Genomic DNA, 22,877 nt, shown 5'->3' on the forward strand with positions numbered 1-22,877 from the left:
ATATCACGTTCACCAACACATAAGTTTTCATTAGACTGTAAGGAAATAAGATGGAGAGAAATATGCATCTTAAGCAACAATTTAGAATCATGCACTGCACTTCAAAATATCCTTAAGAAGCATTTAGAATAACCCTAATCCCCATATACACACATGCCATCTCATAAGGCCCTGGTAGAAAGCGATTCGAGAGCAAGCTGCCTTTTATTTCTCATTCAGGCTTACTTGGGGTGGTGGGGACAGAGTAGGACTCTGTAACACACGACAAAACTTAACAGAAACTAAACTAAATCCCAGATTGTTATGTTATGCTAGTTGAATGCAACAGCTTTCAAAAAGCAATGCGTTCAGCAGTGTTTCCTGATCTAATGCGTAACCTGAGGGACTTCAGAATGGGCATGTTTTAGCCCAGAAAGACGTAAAAGCCACATCAACATAACACCTTTACGCCACATTTTGCTTTCTTTAAACCTTAAGTGGGGAAATAGAGAAAACAGAATAGCCAAACAGAAGTGCAGGCAAATGAAAACCCCAGGATCTTATCATAAGGGCACAGGTGCAGTTATTTTACGCAACAAAAATAAGGTTGGAAAAACAAACAGAATGAAACTCCTACTTCCATGCTTATACAGCCATCAAAACTGTAAGTCAACGTGTAAGTCAATGAAAGCATCTTCTACAGATAAGAGAGCTTCCAAAAACTTGAAGAAGTGTTCCTTTATACAGTCCCAGCAACACACTGCCACAGTTTAACAAATATTTCACATAAGCAATGCTCCCCAGAGGGCTTCCTTCCTATCTGCAAATCCAGAAATACAATTTGAATACATCCCTCTCTAGATGGCACATCTTTACTAAGTGAATAATGACAGAAAAAAAAAACCAAACAACAGCCTTTAGGGGGGAAAAAAACATAGTAATTTTCCTCTTAATTTCTTTCTTGTATCAAATTCATCAAGTGCATCTTTTTTTCCTCAGAAAATGCTTGTCTCAAGGTAATGCCATTGAACTAGGACTGAATTTCATTAGCAAACTGTGCCTGGACATACCTGAGTAGGTACAATCACTAAATAATTAAATGTCAATGTACAGTACATCACTGTATGACTGCTATCTTAATCAGAAAAGATGCAACATAAATGGAGCAAGAAAATGTGAAAATATTTAAATTCATTTTGACCTAATGAGAGAAAATAAAGCAGTAACCAGGGGGGTAGGCAAGCTGGTGACTATTAGGATCACAAGCACTCAACAGGGAGAAATACCCATTCAGGAACAATGATAGAGCAAAGATGGATGGGCATTTTAGCACTTCTCAGGTCTGACAGAAACTACAATAAAAAAGTTTAAAAATGTTGACTAGCTTGTTTTGAAAAAATGTTCCATCAACTGATGAAAAACCAAAATAAATGGAATTAGCTGGTTCTACAGGAACACTAAAAGAGATGCCAAGGGCGATTTTGCAAAGCTGCTGCAAATTTCCTTCAGCACAACGTGATTGCTGCAGCTGCCTCAGACAGCTGTGTGTTCTCATCTCTCTGCACACTGAACAAAAAGTGGAAGAAGGGCCCACAAGCAGCCTGCTGCATTGCACTGTTTGTATGAAAATAAAAACACGTGCTTTTCAATTTGGGGCATCAATGTTCCAAAGGGTAGGGACAACACCAGCTAGTAGCTGGATCTGTATTCTCCAAGGCAGAAGTGATGCTGGAGAGACACTAACAATGGAAACGAAGGAAATGTAAGGCAGAAGAACACTATTACTATGAGCAGCTCAGGCCTCCCCCATTATCCTGCAGCAGTGCTTGGGACCTGTTGATGTTCTGCTCCTGTGGTTTGGACTCAAAGCACTGCTGCTGCAAAAGAAAGAGCATGACTGGAAGTCTGGAGAGCAAAGACAGACAGTGCACAGAAAGGAAACAAAAGTGGACATTTAGAAGGTGGAGAAAAAAAGGAAACCAAGGTGAAGTATCGTGCAGTTAAGTAAACACAAATACTACAACAACAGTAAAAACAAATACTGCTGTGGACAACCTGGTCTAGAGGAAGGTGCCCTTGCCCATGGCAAGTGGTTGGACTGGATTGTCTTTAAGGTCCCTTCCAAAACAAAGTCATAGAATGGTTTAGGTCATGGAAGAGCAGAAGAGGCTAAACATCTCTAGTGCTTAGCCCACTTAGTCAAGATATCTTACAAACGACCTTCCTAACCTACAGTATGGTATGCTCTGTTGTTTGCAGTATCTCATGTACACAACTTTTCCTCTTCAGTCTAACACATAATACCAGCTTAAATTTTATTTGTTTTTTTTCTGATTTAAAATGTTCATATCCATGTTACTGCAGAGTTTTGCTTGATACACAATGCAGCAATGATGTTTTAAAGCTCTGCAGTCAGCTTCTTCATTTTGTATCTGCTGTGCAATTCAATTCATCAGATAACCACCTCTTCAGTCCTCAGTGTGGTCACAGTGTCATACTGTGCTGCTCTCCATTGTTTCAAATCTTCAGATTTAAAAATCACACCCAACTCACACCTGAATTCCATTCTACCAGAAGGCACACGTGAAAAAAAAAACTTCACAAAAAAAATCCAGAAGAAACTACTGTTGGTTTAGAAAGGCAGGGATTAATTCATTTTTGAAATTAACTAATACGCTATTTAGCTGCTATTTAAAAGTAGGGTGCTGGGAGACAGAACATAGATATAAGACCTGAAGAGTTACTTAATTTTGAAAGTTACCATTTCTTTCATAGTTCTGTATTAAATGCTTGCCATTAAAGACGGAGAATAAGTAGTGTCCACTCTCAACCCAATTATTAAAACAATATCCACCTGTTTAGTTCTGTGAGCGCTCAAGAAAATACAGTCACCTTTACCTGTAGCCTAGAGGTATTAATAAGCACCTGTTACGCTCCACCCTGCCTTACCTAACAACATAACTGCAGGTTGCAACACAGCCCTTTGCTCAAGCCTTGTGAAAATAAAGAAACAACTCCGGGCTTCAAAGCATTACAGGCAGATTTTCTCTCATCCTGGAGACAAGCTGCATAGATACCTCGCTTTTTAAACATGGATTTTAAACAATCAGATGCTTAGCACCTTTCGGGGTCAGATGATAAACACTAAACAAATAGTGATGAAAACTCATGGGAGTTACTGGATAGTAAAGGGTCACAGGTAACTAAACCCATTCTCTTTGCTTCTTAAAGGTACTTTAAATTAAAGTATACACATACCTAAGCTATAACAGATGCCATCAGAAGTCAAATATTACTTTAACTTGTCATGGTTTTTACATATTGCAGTGTTTACCATATAAAACATACAAATAGAGCGATTAAACAAACAACGACAAAAACCTGTTCTTTAGCCTTAGGTCTTGTCTACACAAGAAAATTGCAAAATTCCACATCAACTCTAGTTCATTTAGAACAGATGCATGTGATGAATCTCAACTTAAGAATTGATTAAATTTAGTTGAAAACTAGAATTATGTCTTTCTTGAAATAGATTAAGTCAGTGTTACCCTTTCGATATAAGGCTTACGCTGCTAAGAATGGTTTACGCAGAGAAAACTTTTCAAACTATAATTAATATACTGGAAAATCACAGAATGACCTGGGTTGCAAAGGACCACAGTGCTCATCCAGTTCCAACCCCCTGCTATGTGAAGGGTCGCCAACCAGCAGCCCAGGCTGCCCAGAGCCACATCCAGCCTGGCCTTGAATGCCTGCAGGGATGGGGCATCCACAGCCTCCTTGGGCAACCTGTTCCAGTGCATCACCACCCTCTGGGTGAAAAACTTCCTCCTCATATCCAACCTAAACCTCCCCTGTCTCAGTTTAAAACCATTCCCCCTTGTCCTATCACTATCCACCCCTGTAAACAGCCACCCCCCCTCCTGTTTATACGCTCCTTTCCAAAACTGAAAGGCCACAATGAGGTCTCCCCACAGCCTTCTCTTCTCCAAGCTAAACAAGCCCAGTTCCCTCAACCTTTCCTCATAGGAGGAGTGCTCCAGCCCTCTGACCATCTTAGTGGCCCTGCTCTGGACCAGCTCTAAGAGTTCCACATCCTTCCTGTGCAAGGGGCCCCAAAATGATAAAATGTAACAAAAATTTTTCAATAAAAAAAAATAAAAATGAGTTTTGAGTAATAATTTTATTCAGATTTTTCTTCAGCAAAACTGACTCCTTGAAGAAGTATCTGTCATCTGTAGGTTCACCTTCTTTGTGAGCCTCAGGCATAGAGAAGTGTAAACAAACCGTATCTACAGTATGGCAACTTCCCATGTTTTACATACCTACACTTATCCTTCATATGCCAAAAAAAGAGAAATAGGTAAAGAGAAAACAGAACTCTGAGTTTTCACGGTGAAGAATTTCAGGTTTAAGACCACACGCTCCCACAAGGCACTCTAACCTCTTTTAGAAATAGTTATGTCCTAATCAGAACTTGATTATGGCTCTTATGCTAATATTTAATTTATCAACTGATACAAACATAAGTAATTTTAGGTTAGGCTCATTATCAGAAATAAATATTTGCTTAAAGTTCTGCCAAACATCTATGATTTGTTCTCTTGTTTTCTATACAAACTGTGCACCTGAGAATTTATGCTTAAAGGACTATTTCATCCAGAGGGAAATTTCTGCAGTGAGGATTCTCAAGCATTCTGTGCAACACTCTACTATTGCAGCCTGTAGGACAAGTGCCTAAAAACTGTCAACAGGTGGCCTCTCTTCTCCCATCCTTGCACCCAAGTCTGACCTAGTTAGGAGTCTGCCAGAGGAAGGGAAAGGATCACAACTCAGGCATGCTCACACAATATGGTTGAATTTAACAGCTGGAGCTTCTTAAGTTGCTATAAGTTTCTCACAATCCTTAACGCTGACCACATATATAAGGCTATATATATGCATATCCACAGACCAAATAGGCTTTTTCTAACCCGTGACTATGGAGGAGTGTGTCTGTCTGGTTGCAATCTCAGTTCAGTCTCTCACTACGTAATGAATTAAGAGAGTCTTTAATTATATGATCACGTGATATTTTTTTCCATGGACCTATCTCAGTCAGCACACAGGAAAGACCTGCTCTAGCAGTGAATCACAGCTGGGCTGCAGAGGAGATTGTTGTCTGCCTCGCTGCTGAGGGTGGAAAGTATGTAATGCAAAGACTGGCTCTCAGGCAGAAGAGAAGGGATCGCTGGTTAAGGTAGATGTTGCCCTGAAGAACTGCATTCTAACTACATCTCTGCTGAAGACTCGCTGTTTGATACCACTCATATTACTTAAATACAGTATTTAAAGAAATGGACGTTAACGCTCATTTCCCAGGCATCTGCTTCAATAAACTAATGGCAGGTTTGCCGAAGTGCTGCAACCCTGAAATTGGAGCAGGCTTCTGAGGATGGCAGAGGGCCAACGTGGAAGCAGACAGATCTGGATTTTGGCCAGTCTATCTCAACATCATTATGTAATGCAGCCATAAAAATGCACAATTTGTAAGAACCCCTACCTGGCTACACCGAAAGAACTACAGCTGACCTACGAGAGCAGTGATCTGCCTTCGCTTCAGTGCCGAAGCACAGAGCACTGAATGTTTCAGGGATTAACCTACGCACTCATGCCCAAGGCCATACGAGAGCTAAACAGAGACCTTCATACAGGTTACAGCTACCAGCTCTTCCTTTAACTTCAGCAGTAGCAAATTGCAATTTAAGGACACGAAGAAACAGGTTTATGAAGGAATCCTACCGAGTGAGTGAATGACTTGCTCTGAAGGAGTATAAAAATTTTGCAAATTCATAACGCTGCATGTCAGAAAAGAAAAATCACCAGAGAAACCCCAACCTTTAGGCTAAGGTTGTGCAATACTGAGATAAACCCTGCAGTGAAAAAGCTAGAAGCAATTCATTGTCATTTATTCCCTGCTTAGCATTTGTACCATTTCCCAGTTGCACTGGGGGAGGGACTTCTCCTGCTACAGCTTCAGCCATTTCATTTCATCTCTCTAGAAGAAAAAAAGTATTTTTAATACCTCCTTGCTAATTTGGAAACCATTACGATGACATCCCCATTACAACTTTTTAAAATATTATTTTCAGTATCAGTATCATATATCATTTTTAAGGTTCACTTGGGTGTTAGGGAAAAGAAATTCTTCTGTAACCAGCCTTTCAGGTTTGGGTGTTCTCTAGATTCTAGGAGTCCACTTAAGACAGGTAGATCTTTTTTCATTTCTTCCTGTACCTGCGATGAAAAGTACCTGGATGCTTGCCAAAAGCCTCACAATTAACTACCACTTCAGGACAGATTAGCACATTTCAGGAGCCTGACTTCCTGATGTGTCCTCCTCCAAAAAGCGAAGCAGCTGCAAGTCAGTATCAAATAACTTACTCTGGAATATGAAAATACAGAAGATAATCCTTAAAAATAGAGCATGCAAGCAGGTTTAAGATGCTCTAGAATACACTTATCTAAGACTACTTAAACTGATAACTTAAACCTCATCATAGAACACTCTTGAAATTAGTACTGGTTTTATTTAATTGTTTTTTTTTTTTTATTCTTAACAAGTGGCACAATGGAACTGGAGAAGCAAAAGATGTTCCTTTTCCACTGTATGTAGAGTTTTTCAGACTTACTTTCTTTTTAAAGTACACTAACATTGGTATATAACAACCGGGAAGCATCATTCTCCATACTGTCAAACAAACCTACTGTCTTATCAATACCAGCCAACACATGGGCATTTTCTATACCAGACACACCACTGATAATCTGGTAGTATCACAGAGTACATACTCACTGTAACCAAATTAATGATATTTACAACAGAAGCTGAGGGAACGGTGGAAGCTGTGCATACAGTGACATTCATTCAAAGCTGTAACATTTGCTAGAGAAGTAAGATGCATCTATTTCAAATCTGATGGCAGAAAATACCTCATTTCATACGAACTGCTCATCAAAATTATACATGACAATGTGATCTTTTTAAAAGAGATAAAATGCCAATTGAAATGTTATTTCTTCTTTAAGCAATATGCTTACCATTCAGCACAAACAAAACACAAAATATTTCCCTGTGCCAGGGTCTTTTTGGATACCAGCAGCACTGTGTCTGCCCTCTTTGTCTGAAGTGGTAAAAATCATTCCCATTTCCACATTGACATCCTAAATTTCCAATTTAAATTTCCAAATTTTCCATTCCAAGACACCCTAAATCCCATCTCAGTTCCACCTCACTAACAGGACTTTTGAGTACAAATGTAAACGTTTCTTATTTTCTTCTTATGTACTTTTCTGCCTTTACTCTGAAGGTAATTGATAAACAGAAGAAATAAACGATGGCTCTTCACAAACTGGTTTTTTTTTCCCCACCCTTCTCTATTTATTCTGAGTAACACACGGATTCACCATTTGGATCGCTCACACTGACCCACCAATATTACACTTCTGAATTAGCCACTGTTTATCTATCTCATCAGCATCATGAATTTAAATGCTGCTCTCATTGTTTCCACAGTTTAAAAAATGAGAGAGGGATTTTTTCAGTCAATTCACTGTGAATAGGTAAGGGCACATAAGAATGTAGGCAGACCAAAAATAATGCCTTCCTGGCTGGAATCCTTCCAAAATAAGCACTACTGCATTGCAAGTTTAACTGCGCAGTTCTGCCACACTCCTTGCCCTGGCTTCCTCTTCTTGCTCTTCCAAGATGTCAGTGTTACCAACCTAACACACATCTGTTTTTACAGTTATATCATGGCACTGTAGGTGCCATTTAACAGATACAGCTGTGACTTCAGAGCAGTCAATGAGCTTTTGGGAGAATTTAGCATGAGAACACTTTCAGTCTCACCACTGACATATTAAGAACACCTAGGAAGTTTCATGTTCCTATATATGACACACCTTATTAGCTAGAAAGTTTATACTATGCTGTCATCAAGAGAAATTTTAATAACGTCCTTTCACAAGCAAACCAGAAATTCAAGTAAACTAGGATTCTCTTGTTTGTTTAGTATTTATCCCCACCCAATTAAATAAAAAAACCCTATAAATAATAGTCTAAAGCCTACAAAACCACAAATACAGTACAAAACAAAAGATGTGAAATCATACAGAAACCACACTAAAATACAAGTTTTTGGCCCCGACATACACTGTACAGTCAGAAATGTTTCATTTAAGAGTGCTACAATTCCATATGTAGAAATTCACAAAAATACAACATCAGAACATAAAATTTTAATGACTTCTTGTCATTTTGCTTGAAAGAATGTTTTGTCTATGATGCAAGAGTAGCTGCATGACCCATATTCAAAAGACCGAGCTAAATGGTAACATACAGCTTCCAACTGAAAAACACATACAAACTGCAGTTCAAGAACTTTGGATTAAAAAATAAAGATTAAAACAGCAGATTTCACTTGCTCTTCTATACTTGCTTTTAAAATTGAAGTAGTAGACAACATATTAATCATCTAAATCTTTACAAATTTGACATGTTTCAAAGGACGACCGAAAACGAAAAACCTTTCAAGTCCAGAAATTCTCACTGCATGCATCATGTTCTCTCCTTCACGAGACTGGCACTGCTGCAGACAGACAATGATGCCTCAAAGCAAATGTGTGGGACTGATTTCATATAAACTAGAATTGCACGTGGCACAATTCATTTCAGATCTACTCCTGGATTCCATGAGAAAAACCTTCACTTCACATGGGTGAGAAAACTGTCTTAGAATCTCTGGTGTAAATCTTGAAATCAAAGCAAAAGCACTCTGCATGAAAAACACTAGGAATAATAAATTTTAACAGGCAATTATAACCAAAACATCAAGCAGAAACTCAAGAAAAGCGTATTTTACATCTCTGTTAAAAAGACTGATAATGAAAAGAATGACTACCCAAAGCTCCCTTTTATAAACAGTTCCCAGTTATGCCTACAGTCTCAGTTTCTGAGGTTACCAACTTCCCCCGAGATGTTTCACTGCCCAAGGGTGAGGATGGGAACTAGAAGGAAGATCATCCCAGTTCCAGGCCAAACACTAACAACGCAGGCCACAATAAATATCTAAAAATGTGATCTGCAGTTGTTATTAACTGCTGAGCTTTTATTCTTTTCCCATACAAATAATTTGCTCTAGTAATCATGAACAAGTGGCTCACAAACATCAGCAAGGTAATCTGCCCAGACATATCTCCAAAGTCAGGGACTGGAATCATTATGAGAAACAAAGGCACGTTTCAAAGCTGTTATTTGAACAGCATTAAGACTAATGACTATTCATATGGGATAGAAGAAAATAGTTATGAGAATATTGTACAAGAATCACGTAATGTTTTGGGGCACAGCATGAACTACACCAATTACATACAAATACATCTGCCCCCTCCTGGGACTGTAGAGCAACCCAGTCCAAACATGTTAATACAGATAGCAAAATCTGTCAATAACTTCAGTTGGAGCAACCAGAGAACAAAAAGGGCTTTCTTGAACATTGAGCTCAAAGCCACTCATCCAGACACATAACAAAAATGACGAGGACAGAAGTGGCTGCCAATCACACAGTTTCAAGGCACCTCTACAAGGCAGGCCCTGAGCTTGACAAGTTACATGTCCACCAGTGCTCAATTAAGTGACTTGAATCTTACTTATCTTTGATCGTTCTTCTTTCTTGGAATAACAAGTACATGCATTCGTAAAGCATCTCGAGATAGACTTGGCAGTCCTGCTGATGACTGACAACCAGTGGACATGCTCTGACAGCCAGCAGCAGCTCTGCTTGATCCAAGGCATCAGAACAATTCAGGCACCAGGGCTGTTCTATGCTTTAGAGCAGAAAGCTGAGAATTACCTGATTAACAGAGGGCTTGGTAAGTTACCAGAGCAACTCCAAGCACTCTTTCAGACATCCAAGGAATTCAATTTTTAAATGCAAGGATGAAAATAAAAATTATGTAAGCAGCTTATCAAGAACAGGTTGAGTTTATCCCATTTATATGTATGGCTTCTGATAGGAACATTTTGTTTTGTGTTTAATGCCAAACGTCAGAAAAAGTCCATATAAAAACAAGAAGTAAGTTTGTAACACTCACAGAATGGCATTTTATGCTATACTTCTTAGACATATGAAATTCAACTACAGCTATGCAACACATCCTTGATAATGTCCAGGAGACTGAATTTTACATAGAAATTAGAACTAAAATGTATGTGTCAAACTACATAAGGAAGCTATAAAACTACACTTTCAGACTATCAGAGGTACAAAAATAATCACAACTGGGGGGAAGGAAAAAAAACCAACAAAAACGTGGGGAAAAAATTAATAAACATGTTATTATGTCTATTCTGCTGCTCATCTCAATTAATCTGAGTGGTGTACTCAAGTAAACTAAGGAGGGTGTTACTAACAGGCAACTGGGTTCCGTTTACCAAATAGTCAAGATGCAAGTATAATGAGTTAACAAAAGTGATGAAACCACGTCACTGCCATCAAGATTTATTACTTCCAGGAGCACAAACAAGGAGCTATTGTATTCCTCTTCTGGGGTCCATCAGTGAATCATCTCACCTAGATCTGAATTTTTAATATCATCCAAACACCAAGAAAACCACCAATTACTACTGTTCTATTTTTCCAGTTTTACTTTGTTTACAGCTGATTCTAGGCAACCTTCCAGAAAGTAGCTCGATTTAAAACAAGCTTTATATTTTCCTTGGAATAGGGAAGCAATTAGACATCACATCCACCTTCCACATACCAGATCAGGGAAGGAGGTTGCATTGCCTCTCGACCCAATTCAGTCACCTGAATTAAAGGATTCCCCTTCAGTAGCTTTTTCTAGTTGCCAAAATGTGCAATTTTCTTTCAAAACAAAACATGTGATCAGATTCTACTCAAAGAAACCCACCTCCACCCCATCACCTGCCAAAAAATACAAGTAAAAATGAAACCCTCCTCAAACTACAGAAAACAAAGACTAGAGCACTAAGAGATTGTGACTACTGAGTAACATCTTCAGCTGCTGAAGCAAAGGTCTTCTCCCTACAGGTCTTTACAGAGCCAGAGAATTTACAGCTAGACAGTAAAATGACATCTTTGTACACTGTTAGGCTGCATTATAAGAAAGTGAATATTAAATCAAAAACTAAACTGAACAAACAAACAAAAAAAATCAACAAACAAACAAAAAAATCAACTGCTTGTAGTCAGAAAAAATGTCCAGAAAACTACACTGGCACAGTAACAGAAAGGATGGGAATCTGTATACCTAGGTAGGAAAGCACATGTCCATAAGATACTCACACCTCCATATTTAAAAGTTTCAAAAATTTAATGGCTCAAAACCATCAGAAATTGTAGCCAAAAAACCACCTGGGTCTCATTTACAGTAACAGAAATTGATTTTTAGAGACAACTAGACAGAAGCACCCAAAGATTTTCCTTTTAAAGAGCCATTATGTGAGAAGTCATTATTTCACCAAGCCAATAGATAATTGGTAGATACACTAATAAAGTTGTCATTTATGAGCTCCACTAAAATGCAACTAAGAGCGAGTAGTGGCACTAATCAGCAGATGATGGGACTTCCTGCTTTCCCCATGCAGTTTTACCACTCCTGAGCAAACGTTCAGACGTGATAATCAATTTCTCACCAAGGTGACTCCTTCCCATTTGCAGGATCTGTACATTTGACTGCTGATTATAGGCAAGCTTTGGCAGGTTCCTGTGGTAAGCTTAGAGTTAGTTCAGTCCCGCCTTCGGAGAGGAGACTCATGAAGGACAAAAAGATTTAAATAAAAATGGAGAGGGCAAGGAAAAAAAAAAAGAATATTAAATCTCCAAAGGCATTTAATATAAAAAAAGCCAGTTTCTAAGAAGAATGTAAAATTCTTATTTTTAAACTTTGCTACCCTCTGTGTGCTGTTGATTCTGCTGCTCACAGGTCATTTCTACTGAAGTTATGTAGTTTGGAAGCTCAGTATATCACGCCTAGCCATTTCTGACCCCACACTGCAGACTGCTGCTCAGAGGAACACACACCAGAGTTTAGAGTAAAACTTGGTTGTTGGAGGGCACAAAAGCAACAGGAGCTCCCTTCGATAGCCGAGATGCTGAAGTAATGCTGAATGAAAGCAGTGGACGCAAACAAATGAATCGTAGCTTCAGGCTGGAGTAATATCAGGTGCATCTCTACACCCTGAGGGCTCAACTCCTACACTTCTTAAGTCCCTCCCCCTGAAACAACCTCCTGCAGTTTCACTTAGGGAGCCGGCAGCGGACAGGTACTTCTCTCTCAGCAGTGACAGCTACAGGGTAGCAACAGTGATCACCTGGAAGGTTTCACACACCTATGTCTCTGGTAAGTACTCTTCTTTAAAGATTTTTTTTTTCAAATAAAAATGTGTTTATATTACAGCTGAAAAGTAAATCGGAGGTTTTCCTTTTTCAGCTGGCTCAGAAGCCTGGGTTCCTCCCAGCAGGTGCATTTACTGCCCCACTTAAAGCTTTCGGCAGAAAGTTTCAACAGGAGAGGGAAAGATTTTAGACTGTGCCAAAAAGGGGCTCTTAGTTTTTACAGTAACTTACTCTTGCTGATGAAAAATCTGTTAAGCACCTTTTTTTCTGTAGAGAAAGTTAATGTATTATATTGAAGAATGACAGAAAAGCTGTATTGATTGGAATTGCTGCTTATTCTGCTAGCTATTCTTTATACAGTAGGACTGGGTTAATCTGAAAGGCTTGTGTGAAAACCACGTATTCCATTTCAGTTTTGATTTGTTAGTTTCCCAGCTTGTGGGAACGTAGTAAAGAAAATTGGATTGTTATGAGTTACCCTTTCTCTCGCCAATTAAAGTGCATTAGGATGGGGAGTTATTAAGTTAATATTTACGAAGATTTGGTATTCTCATCCCACCACCTAAGCAGGCTGCTCAGTCCCTGCCGCCGCGCTGCCTCTCTCCACAAGCACAGCCCTCACTCCCTGCAAGCACACTTCCTTCCCAGCCCTCACCAGCCCACTCCTCTCGCCCATGTTTCCTCCTAATTAACAAACAGTTGTGTTAAAATTTATCTTTCAGTTTAAAGGAACTGGAAGTTTAGAAGGGAGGGGTAGTTAATCACTGGAAAATCTCAACCAGAATAAACCTCACAAATCTTGTTCTTGCAACACTCTAGGTAGGTGACAATGGCATGTCCTTGAGTTATGCAATAATGCCACATCACAATATTTTAATTATAGCATGTCCTTCAAAATGTTTCCACCCCAGTGAGTGCTCCTGGTCAGAGAGATCAACATCACCAAAGGATACTGCAATAATAATGGAGTGTGCATGACAAACTGTTACGTAGTTTGCTAAAGCAGTGTCCTAAAAAGACGCCTAATTACCACCCCTGCTTGTAATAAAAGACATTTGGAAATTTCCCCTTTGATCAGCTGGACATCTTAAACAATTTAGACTGCTTCAGAAACTAAAAAACAGCATGCATATATATATATGTATGTACATGCATATATACATGTGTGTATGCATGTGTATGAATACATATGTATAAGTATACACACACAAGTATATATAGAAATACATTTTTAAGTACTTACACACACACCTCCAAATAATATCCTTATTTTCTGGACTTGCTAACCTTTGTAAAAGCAAGGAGGTAGGAGCAGCATACCTAAACTGGAAGGAAGAAGTGGAGCAGCTCTCGCTCTCTGGCTGGACAGGGCTGTAAGAACGTGCGCTGTCGACAGAGCAAACAACTGAGAGCCTCAGGTTTAACCCATGATCTCAGTAACCTGTTTTCTGTAAAAATATAAATCACCACTACTGCTGCACTACAAAACTAAGAAGATTTCATATTTAACTATCCACGCATCTCAAATCTGACATTCAGGAACTAAATTCTCAGTTAACAAACAAAAAGGCATGAAAGCTATCAAAGCAGTCATCCTGCTACTCAAGCTTGTTTTTTTTTCCCCATTTTTTAAATAATGTCACAAGTTATGGTATCCCAATCTAAATAAAAAGGAACTACTTATTTTCATTTTTTTCTAACTCTAGATTTTAACTTCAGTCATCTAAAACATGCATTGTACAATTGCAAGTAACTAATATTATTTATATACAGACTTAGTTGCAGTTGCTTCAAACCATTAATATTTTTCCAGTTTTATATGTGGGATCAAATAGTTTTATTTCTTTAGTTATGAAGTAAGTACTTTTGCCAGATACTCCTGCGTTTTACTCTGAAATTAAAAGAGAAAGTGTCCTTTTTGGCTTAGTTTACAAGTGTTTTACTACCGGCACGTTTCAGTCATAAGAAAAGAGATTAACCATTAAAAGAGCGAAACACGCCATGAATCCGGCTGACATTACTTTACTACAGGGTGAACACCCTTTCCAAATCAGCTCCTCGCTGTACCCTCGCAGGTGAGCACGGCCGGTTCCGGGAGCACTGTCTGCAGGCTGAGCATGCCATCAAAAAGCGTTTCTAATTCTCTCCTGCTACACACGCTGCAAAGAAGCTGCCAATGCTCTCAATTTCTAACATTAAAACTGCAACAGTGCATTTTATCTTATTAAGAAATGATACTTAATATTCTGCAGAACAGGAATAACCTGAATCAAAGTTAAATACTGAGTACAACGTCGGGGTGGGGGGGAACAGGACGCACAGGAATTTACACTATTAAGCAAAGGAAAGCCAGAAGAACAAGAAAATCTAATTAACATCTCTTTATTATAAGTGCTGCACCTGAATGTAAATTCAGACTTATCATAAATGACCAAACTAAGAATGCAGTGGAGTTTTGACAACAATATCTTCTTTTCAAGAACTATTGGTACAAGGGCTTCCAAGAAGAGATAAAGAACAAGTACAAACTGACACGATCACGTCCATTACAAGCTGTCTGAGTTAGCTATACACCATTAGTCAAAAATAAATTCACTTAAGGCAAAAAAAAAAACACCAACCAACCAGCTAGCTACTTATCTGGACCTCCCATTGCAAGCCTTAATTTTTATTTCTATGTATTTATTAAGTAAAAGCATTATTCTTAATCTTTCAGAGGAATGCAGGCTATTAGTTTTTAAATACTACAAGGCACATTTGTCTTGTATTTTTCTTTTTTTAGTTTGAGCTACTATTTTAACCAGGCTGCAGCAACAGCAATTTAACAATGCTGCTGGACACTTCCAGTCATTTTCCTCTGCACTGTAACAATATCAGTGTCTACCAACTCCAACAAAAAAGCTTTGTTAAAGGCTGAGAATTAAGCAGCAACTCCCCTGCACGCTGTATTTCCTTAACACTGCCACAGATTTCATCATTTGTTAATTCTAATCAAAAGATTGATTTTTTCTATTTATACAGTAGGCTGCATTTTTCAGAGTGCTTTCCCAATTACCATTCTAACACAAATTAATATTTCTATGACATCAGAACCAATATGTAATACAATTTCCCAGAATTACTATACCTGAGAAAACAAGCAGCAATTCTGTAGCTTTGCCTTCAGTTTTCATAACGTGTTGCATGCCATTTTCTATTAAATAATCTCTGATTTAAGAAATGCAAAACATTTCTACCTTAACTAAAATCTTACAGCATGTAATTACTAACAATTCTTTCCACAAAGATGATATTTTAACGCTACTAATCCAAACCTCTGTGTAAAAAGCTTTAAAAAAAAAAATCAGGCTATACTAGTCACTCCTACAATTAGTATTCCTGCAGTTTCGGGTAACACAATAGATACAGTACGTGGTTTTGCAACAGTCATCATTTTGATAATGATGCTTATAGTTCATGATGAAATCATCAGTTTTTAGATCTCTGCCATAACACATCCTATAAAATCATGAGAACTTGACTCTGAGAGTTTCTCACGCCTTCAGAATCAGCGAACATAATGGAACAAGCTGATACAAGCCCTCCTGACTTATCTACTGAGCAAATCATTAGGCTGTACAAAGTATCCACAACCTTACTTTTTCTGAAGAAAGGCAGATAGATCATGCCCCTGTAAATCAATCACTGTCAGATGCTTTTTTAAAAAAACCTGAGTTAATATACTTGTGCATCTGTCAAAGCAATACATAAGCTGCTACACAGCAGAAGAATGCAAAGTGTGTTTATCAAGCAGAATATTCTATTAGTCAGATAGTCCAGTACTCATTTCTCTTAATTGAGTTAGGAAGAGGAAGAAAATTGGTGTGGTTTTATCCTTCGAGAGATTGGCCACTTTTGAGGTATCCATTGAGATTAGGCTGTTAGGAAATGCCATGCAGTTAAAAGAGGGGCTGGTCAGTCTGAAAGAGCCAAGTCAGCTACCCGAGTGCAGCCAATCCACTCCACCCTCATTTCACCAAGCAGGAAACTCCCTCCTCTCTTTCCCCAACCGGCCTGACAGGCTTGCCCCATACCCAGCTGCTGCCAGGACCTGCCTCTTCTCATTCTACCCACCTCCACTTCTCTCTCAATAGCTCCACCTAGATTTCTGCTTTCATCCTCTGAATGAATGTTCCTTCAACTTTCAGAGCAAACTCCTTCAAGCCCCCAGCAGCAGCAGGTGACAGCACTGCTGAAAACTGGGACAATTCTGCAAATATGTTTAGGTGCTGAACAATGTTCCAGTTCAGTGTGTGTCTATTTTACATCTGGAGTCTAGCATTTGTCTTGTTTTACCAAAGAACATGCATTATAGATATAATGAGGGGGAATACAGTTAAAAAAAAAGTGTTTGTGTTTAGTTCCAATGTTCCAGTACAGCTAATTTTGACCTTTGTGTTCCAGTGCTACCAGTTAGAGAAGTGCTGCTTTCCGGCACCCCCTCTTCCCTGAGACACCCTGGGAGTTGGCTTCCTCTTTTCACCTGGGAAGAAGGATTCCAGAAACCTGATAAACTGGAAACATCAAGAGGCTAAAGCTAAGGAAAGCTAACCACAAGAAAGTTTTTATAAAGAATCATTACATTTAATTGTCTAAAGCAGAAAAAAAGATGAGCCTCCTCAAAGAGCGTAAACCAAAGAAGCCTCATTACATCCCAAGACCGCCAGGAAAGCCATTTAAGTATAAGTGCTTTCAGTGCCCCTTTACTTGCAATGAGAAATCCCATCTTTTTAATCATATGAAGTATGGCCTCTGCAAAAACTCCATTACTTTAGTATCAGAGCAGGACCGTGTTATCAAGTGCCCAAAGACTAGTTCCTTGGAGCCCAAGCAGATCAATCACCTAGAGCCTACAGTCAAACCCACTTCTTCCAAGTCAGCCACAAACGGACTGTCGAATCTTGATTCAAAGCCTCAATATGCTTTTCCAAAAGAAGATGCCAAGGAAAATGTTGAGTTACAAAACCAAGCAACGAACACAGCAATTCAAGGTCAGAAACCTGCAATCCAGAAGGAACTAACCCCTGCCAGTACCTCAGCAGAAAGCACCCTCGGCATGCAGCCTCTTCTGGACAGCATCGTGAGGCCCTCAGCTTTTGTTCCCGTAGGAGAGCACAGAGATAGCAAAGGCCCAGAAACTAGTGAAGTACCTGAAATTCTATCGCTCTCTAACAAAAGTTCACCTTTTCACACTAAATCTGCATTTCATGCACCAAGTCACCCATGGAAAGCAGGTTCTCCTTTCCTCCCAGAATTTCCACATAAAGTTCCACCCACAAAAGGCTTTGGTTCCATTCCACCTTACATGCAACCGATGATTCCAGAGTACTCGCCCCACTTTTATGAGCACAGGCTGGCCATCTACACACCGTACTTGCTTCCAGGTAATTCCGACTGTGAAAGCTCTGCTCTGTCTGTCTACGGCACGCAAGACCAAAGACACTTTCTTCCTCACCCTGGGCCACTTCCAAAACACATAAATCCATCAGCATATGAACACTATCGATTGTTCCAACAGTATCATTCCACTCCTCCAATACCATATGGATTCTGCAGGCCCACGGATCCTCCTTTTTATCGATTTTCACACGTAGCCGGTATTAACAGAGATCAAAGTTCTCATCTAATGGAAGAAACTACTTTGTTATATCCAGCTTCTTTAAGTCCTTCCCAACAATATCCTCTAGGTTCACATAAAAAACAAGCAGACTATGAAAAGGAAATAACATTACTGCATGCCAAAAGCCATTCCAAAGATGACCAAAATGAAAGAGAGAATGCTAAAATGAGCCCTCTTGCAGGAAGTGCAGCAACGGGCTCCCCCGGCAGGCCTAGCCCCACCAACTTCACTCAGACAAGCCATGCGTGTGAGGGCTTATTTGACCTCTCCAACAAATCGTCTTCCACATCGCTTGGAAAATATGATCAAGCAGAAGAAAACCTTACAGCCTTCAGACCTGTGAGAAAAAGCACTGATCAACCAGCTCTACCTCCAAGCGTGCCAACACAGCAAGATAGAGAAGACTCACCTTCCAGGTAAAGCAGTAACATCACTTTGCAAATTCTTGTCAGATTTATTAGGGGCACACATAGACAGCATGCATGTACTTCATGCAATCCCCCTGAAATACATATACATTTATAGCACTGGGATAACTTGTTCTATAAGATATGTCTGCAAAACAGCTATATGTCCAACTGTACAAATCCCAGCTGCTGTATGAGCGGGCTGCTCGATCACCTGAATGCATCGGGTATCTCTAACACCATTACCATGCATGTTCCTGTGTATTTCAGGAAAACACTTCTATTAGAGAGAGGGGTATGATGAAAGAGACTTGGGGGAGGGAAAAGATAAAAAAACAAGACTGTAAGACTACTAAGCCAGATTTTCTTTTTTTTTTTCCCCTCTTCCTCAGTTCCTCAACCTCAATTTTAAAAAAGCAACAGATATTGAATTCTCTTCTCTCCTCATTTCTTTCAGCATTAATGTCACTGACGAAGATTCATATACACCAAATGAAAGCCACAACAATGAAGGATCACTGTCCAACACAGAAGACAGCACCGGAATAGCTCCCCTTAATCTTTCCAAGAAGGCTGACACAAATGCAGGACCTCCTCATGAACATGCATACAAAGCCATGTCCAAAACAGAAAGTCAGAGCTTTCTAGAATTGCAAGATATGCCTCTGAACCTCTCAGTAAAAGATTCCTGTAACACAGTAAGCCTGAAAACATCATCCCGCAGTCCAGCTCATGATAACGGTGCTGCTACTTCTCCAAAGACAGAAAATGAAAACTCAGGAGCAGAAAGCTCAGGAGCATGTAACCCCAAGAACCCTATTAACAGTGCCTGTGACAAACCTTTCCTGTCTCACCATAATGAAGCTCAAGACTTACGCATCATTGACAGCTGTGATGAACAGAAACAAACAGCGGCTGTAGCTCTCTGTCAGCTAGCTGCATACAGCCCCAGCACAGTTAGGATGGACAATGAAGGGCAGAGTCCTCAGGACTGTAATGCTTTGAGTACAGAATCTACTTCTAACTCTTCTGATACTCAGGATACTCAGTGCAGTCAAAAAGTAAAAGGACAGAAAAGGACAAGTCAAAAAGAATCAGCAAAATCACAGCAAAGCACTAAAAGAGTAAGGCCAAATGACTGCAGCAGAGTCTTCACTTTGAGGAAGAGAACAAGAGTATCTTAATACTCCACTTTCCAATTTGTTTCTAATCATAGAAATTAGTTGCCATCTACAGAGAAATTTTCTACAAACCATCTCTTATTAGATTTGGTCCATGACAAGATACATTCAAACTCTCCTATGTAAATAATGTTCATAATTTTATATTAGTATTTTTAAATAATTGAGCGTTCCCTTCTATAAGCACAGGTTTTGATGAGTGAATTTTTGCATTCATTACTAAAGCCAAAGTCCTTTACACAAATCTCTAAGACTTTTTGCAATTGTATTAATGTAAAATAACTTTAACAACTTCTTTTTCTTATAAGATGTCTAAGTTGTAGAAACAATACTGTTCAATAACATACTGTCAGTATTTTTCAGGATTAATTTTATTTAATAGAGGTGGTTTTTTTTTTTTTTGTCTTTTTTCTTTGAACAACTTTTTATTTCGTGGTTCAGTAGATTAAAAGAGCTTAAGATTAGACCTGGCTACTTAGAGTTTACTGTAAAAACTGGCCAGGGGATGAATGCACTTCGCCATTATGCCATAATGCAAAGCAACAGTCCAAATTACTCAGAGGCAGATGCCAGCTTGAACAGACCAACCCAAACCTTGTATAAGCAAGCTTTTCTCATGTTGGCTAAAAACAATACTTGAGCTAAACCAGAGACAGCCTGCACCAAGTTAACAAGTGCAGTTTAGCTTTAACTGAACCACTATGAAAACAATACTGAAAATATGAAGATCTAAATGATTTAGGTGCCTAATCCTCTGAGCTTAGATAGACCCTGGGCAACCTTCAAACTCCAAGCCTTGAAGGATATTTATATAATTTATTTCACCTGAGAGAAGTCTCCTGGTGAAGGTTTTATTTCATAAAACATGCATCACCAATTATCAGTTTCAGTGTGCTTCTAAATGGATCCTACAACTGCTAATTCTGCTTCTACAACCGTGTACATAAACTTGTAATTTTTCAAATAAATCTGCAACCTGTACCTAAAATGTATGTAAAGTCATTAATGAACACAAGTACATTCACTACACTATCTGTAACACATTTTGGAAAAAAAAGGGAAAAAAGTAGAGTGTGGTATTAAGTACCAATTAACTCTAAAAAAATGAAACTTCCTTCACTGAATAATTAATTCAGCAGAATAATACATCTGCACTGTAGCTCTATATGAGAAACCCTTGTGATAAAGCTGCTATCCAGCATATCCTGAACTTCTCCAAACGGCCTATGTGAGGCTGTTCCACTGTATGAACATTTCACCTACATTCCAATAGTATCTGCTATCATAGTAAGTAAAATAACTGCAGATTAACCATTAGTCACTCAAAAATATGGGTATACATGAGCCATTACTCAGATAATAGGGACTCTCATCTGCCTGAACATTATCAGCAGGCATAAACCTTGGTAAGGAAACAGAGATGCATTAAATGCAGTACAGTCTCCAGAATTTACTGTCTAATTTTTGTGCAGTGGAGTTCCAAGATTAACTATTTAGAATGTTCTGGCTAAGATGTTAACTTTAAACAGAAACTTTCAGGGATTCAGTTGAGATAAAGTTTCTGAGTTGTTAAAGGAACAGAAGAGTAACACTATAGTTCTATCACCTTTCATAGAGAAAGCTTTTGAGATTGTGAAAAGACAAAAAAAATATCAATCTCAGTTTGAACAAAGGGAATACAGTAACAGAAAAAGTCCAGTTAAATTGTAACAGTTAGGCTGCTCTGATTCCTTGGGAGAGGCCTACAGTTTCTGTTCAATTAGAAATGAAATAGAGACTTACCACTGGATCACTTCCAAATCTTAAAACAGTTTTGTTTTGGTTTTTTAATCATTTCATTTTTACAATAGAGGCAAAAGTAATTAGAAAAGGCAAACCAGCTGAACACGGTCTGCACAAAAATTCTCACATTCAAAACAGTAACTATTTTGGATGTGAACTCTTTTCATGGAGACAGAATGATGAAATGCATTAAATATCATGCTTTACACTTTCTCCTGGAAGTCAACAGATCTCCAGAACAGAAAAAAAAGCAGCAACCAAACTCACTCATAAGAAATAACAGTTCTGAAACATTACTGAAAATGAGCGTTCAGTCCCTCTGCTCAAACAGGAACACAAGAGTACTAAGTGAGACCAAAGCATCCAGCCCAACCCACTGCTTAAAAAGTGCTCAACAGTCGGTGTGTACTACTATATTGAGCTTTTGTCATTTTAAAGCTATAATAAATTATCCAAAATCACATAAGATAGAAGTACTACATTCACACAGATATCTCTGCACTTCAATGAATGTTGATATAGACAGAAGGCACAAAAAAACAACTCTTTTTGCCCTGTTATTTCTTTCCATTCTGATATTGCAAGAACACATTGAAAAAAAAAACTTAAAGCAGTTCATTGTATGAATTAAATCAAACTGGCTTTCAAAATTTCATCAGAAACAAACAGAATAAGCTACCAGCCTCCAAGTGCAAGTTAGCTGCTGATTATTTTGTATGTTCTATTCAGAAAATGGCATTGACACAACATTGAAGCATATAGATTATTTTTGTACGACTGCACAAAGAAACATGGGGGAGAGCGAGAAATAAAACCCCAAGAAACTAATTTCATTTTGGAAATAAAAATTTATTAAATAAGGCACACCCAAAACAGTGCTTTAGGCAGAAGTACCTTAAATATCCCCACAGGCATATTTTTTACTCTAGAATTAATACTCCAGTCCTTATTCAGCACACTCAGATCACCAAATTTCAGTCCACTGCCACATATTAAGTCTCTAAAACTGCAATCAGTTAATTCAGGAACATAGTAACATTCAGCAACTACAACTCACCATCTGAAATTCGGGAAGGGAGTAACAATCCTCTTCTGCCTAATTCAGCCAGAGCCAGGCATCCACCGTGCCACGCATTGTCGGTTTCCTGGAAACTAATTTTAGAATAAAAACAAGCTTTGTTAAGACTAAATTCGCCTTTCTGGATTACATTTTTTCATGGTGAATTCCTAACAATTTAAGACACAAACCTCTGTCTTCTCTTTACTCTTGTTATACTTTTAAAACATAAGAATGATGAATTGAACACGTTTCCTTCCCCATTTTGTGCAACATAAACACTGCTATAAATATGAACAAATAAGCAAGGACATATAAGTGGAAAAGTAAAACAAAAGCAATCATCAATATAAATATAACTTATTTATGGAATGCAATACAAGGGACTCATCCAGAAAGGGAAAACAATTT

At 38.6% G+C, this 22,877-nt stretch overlaps 2 protein-coding genes across 3 annotated transcripts in view; one reads left to right on the top strand and one right to left on the bottom strand.

Moving 5' to 3' along the window:
* The window catches only part of TBCD (tubulin folding cofactor D), a 109,225-nt gene that overhangs the window by 61,832 nt on the left and 24,516 nt on the right, over nucleotides 1-22,877 (bottom strand). For both annotated transcript variants that reach the window (NM_001389246.2, XM_015295136.4), the window contains exon 13: nucleotides 22,467-22,561. In NM_001389246.2, coding sequence (NP_001376175.2) covers nucleotides 22,467-22,561 — 95 coding nt within the window. The remainder of the gene's footprint in view (nucleotides 1-22,466; nucleotides 22,562-22,877) is intronic.
* ZNF750 (zinc finger protein 750) lies at nucleotides 12,314-20,615 on the top strand. The gene is made up of 3 exons (XM_004946083.4): nucleotides 12,314-12,384; nucleotides 16,824-18,455; nucleotides 18,904-20,615. Exons 2-3 carry the CDS (start codon nucleotides 17,029-17,031, stop codon nucleotides 19,628-19,630), a joined length of 2,154 nt encoding a protein of 717 aa, XP_004946140.2. The 5' UTR covers nucleotides 12,314-12,384; nucleotides 16,824-17,028; the 3' UTR covers nucleotides 19,631-20,615.

The sequence above is a fragment of the Gallus gallus genome, chromosome 18, assembly GCF_016699485.2.
Source record: "Gallus gallus isolate bGalGal1 chromosome 18, bGalGal1.mat.broiler.GRCg7b, whole genome shotgun sequence".
NCBI classification, from domain to species: Eukaryota; Metazoa; Chordata; class Aves; order Galliformes; family Phasianidae; genus Gallus; species Gallus gallus.

Coding starts and splice junctions, on each gene's coding strand:
- ZNF750 (XM_004946083.4), top strand. CDS start 17,029: ATGAGCCTCCTCAAAGAGCGTAAACCAAAGAAGCCTCATTACATCCCA. Junction 18,456..18,903: donor AGAGAAGACTCACCTTCCAG/GTAAAGCAGTAA, acceptor CATTTCTTTCAG/CATTAATGTCACTGACGAAG.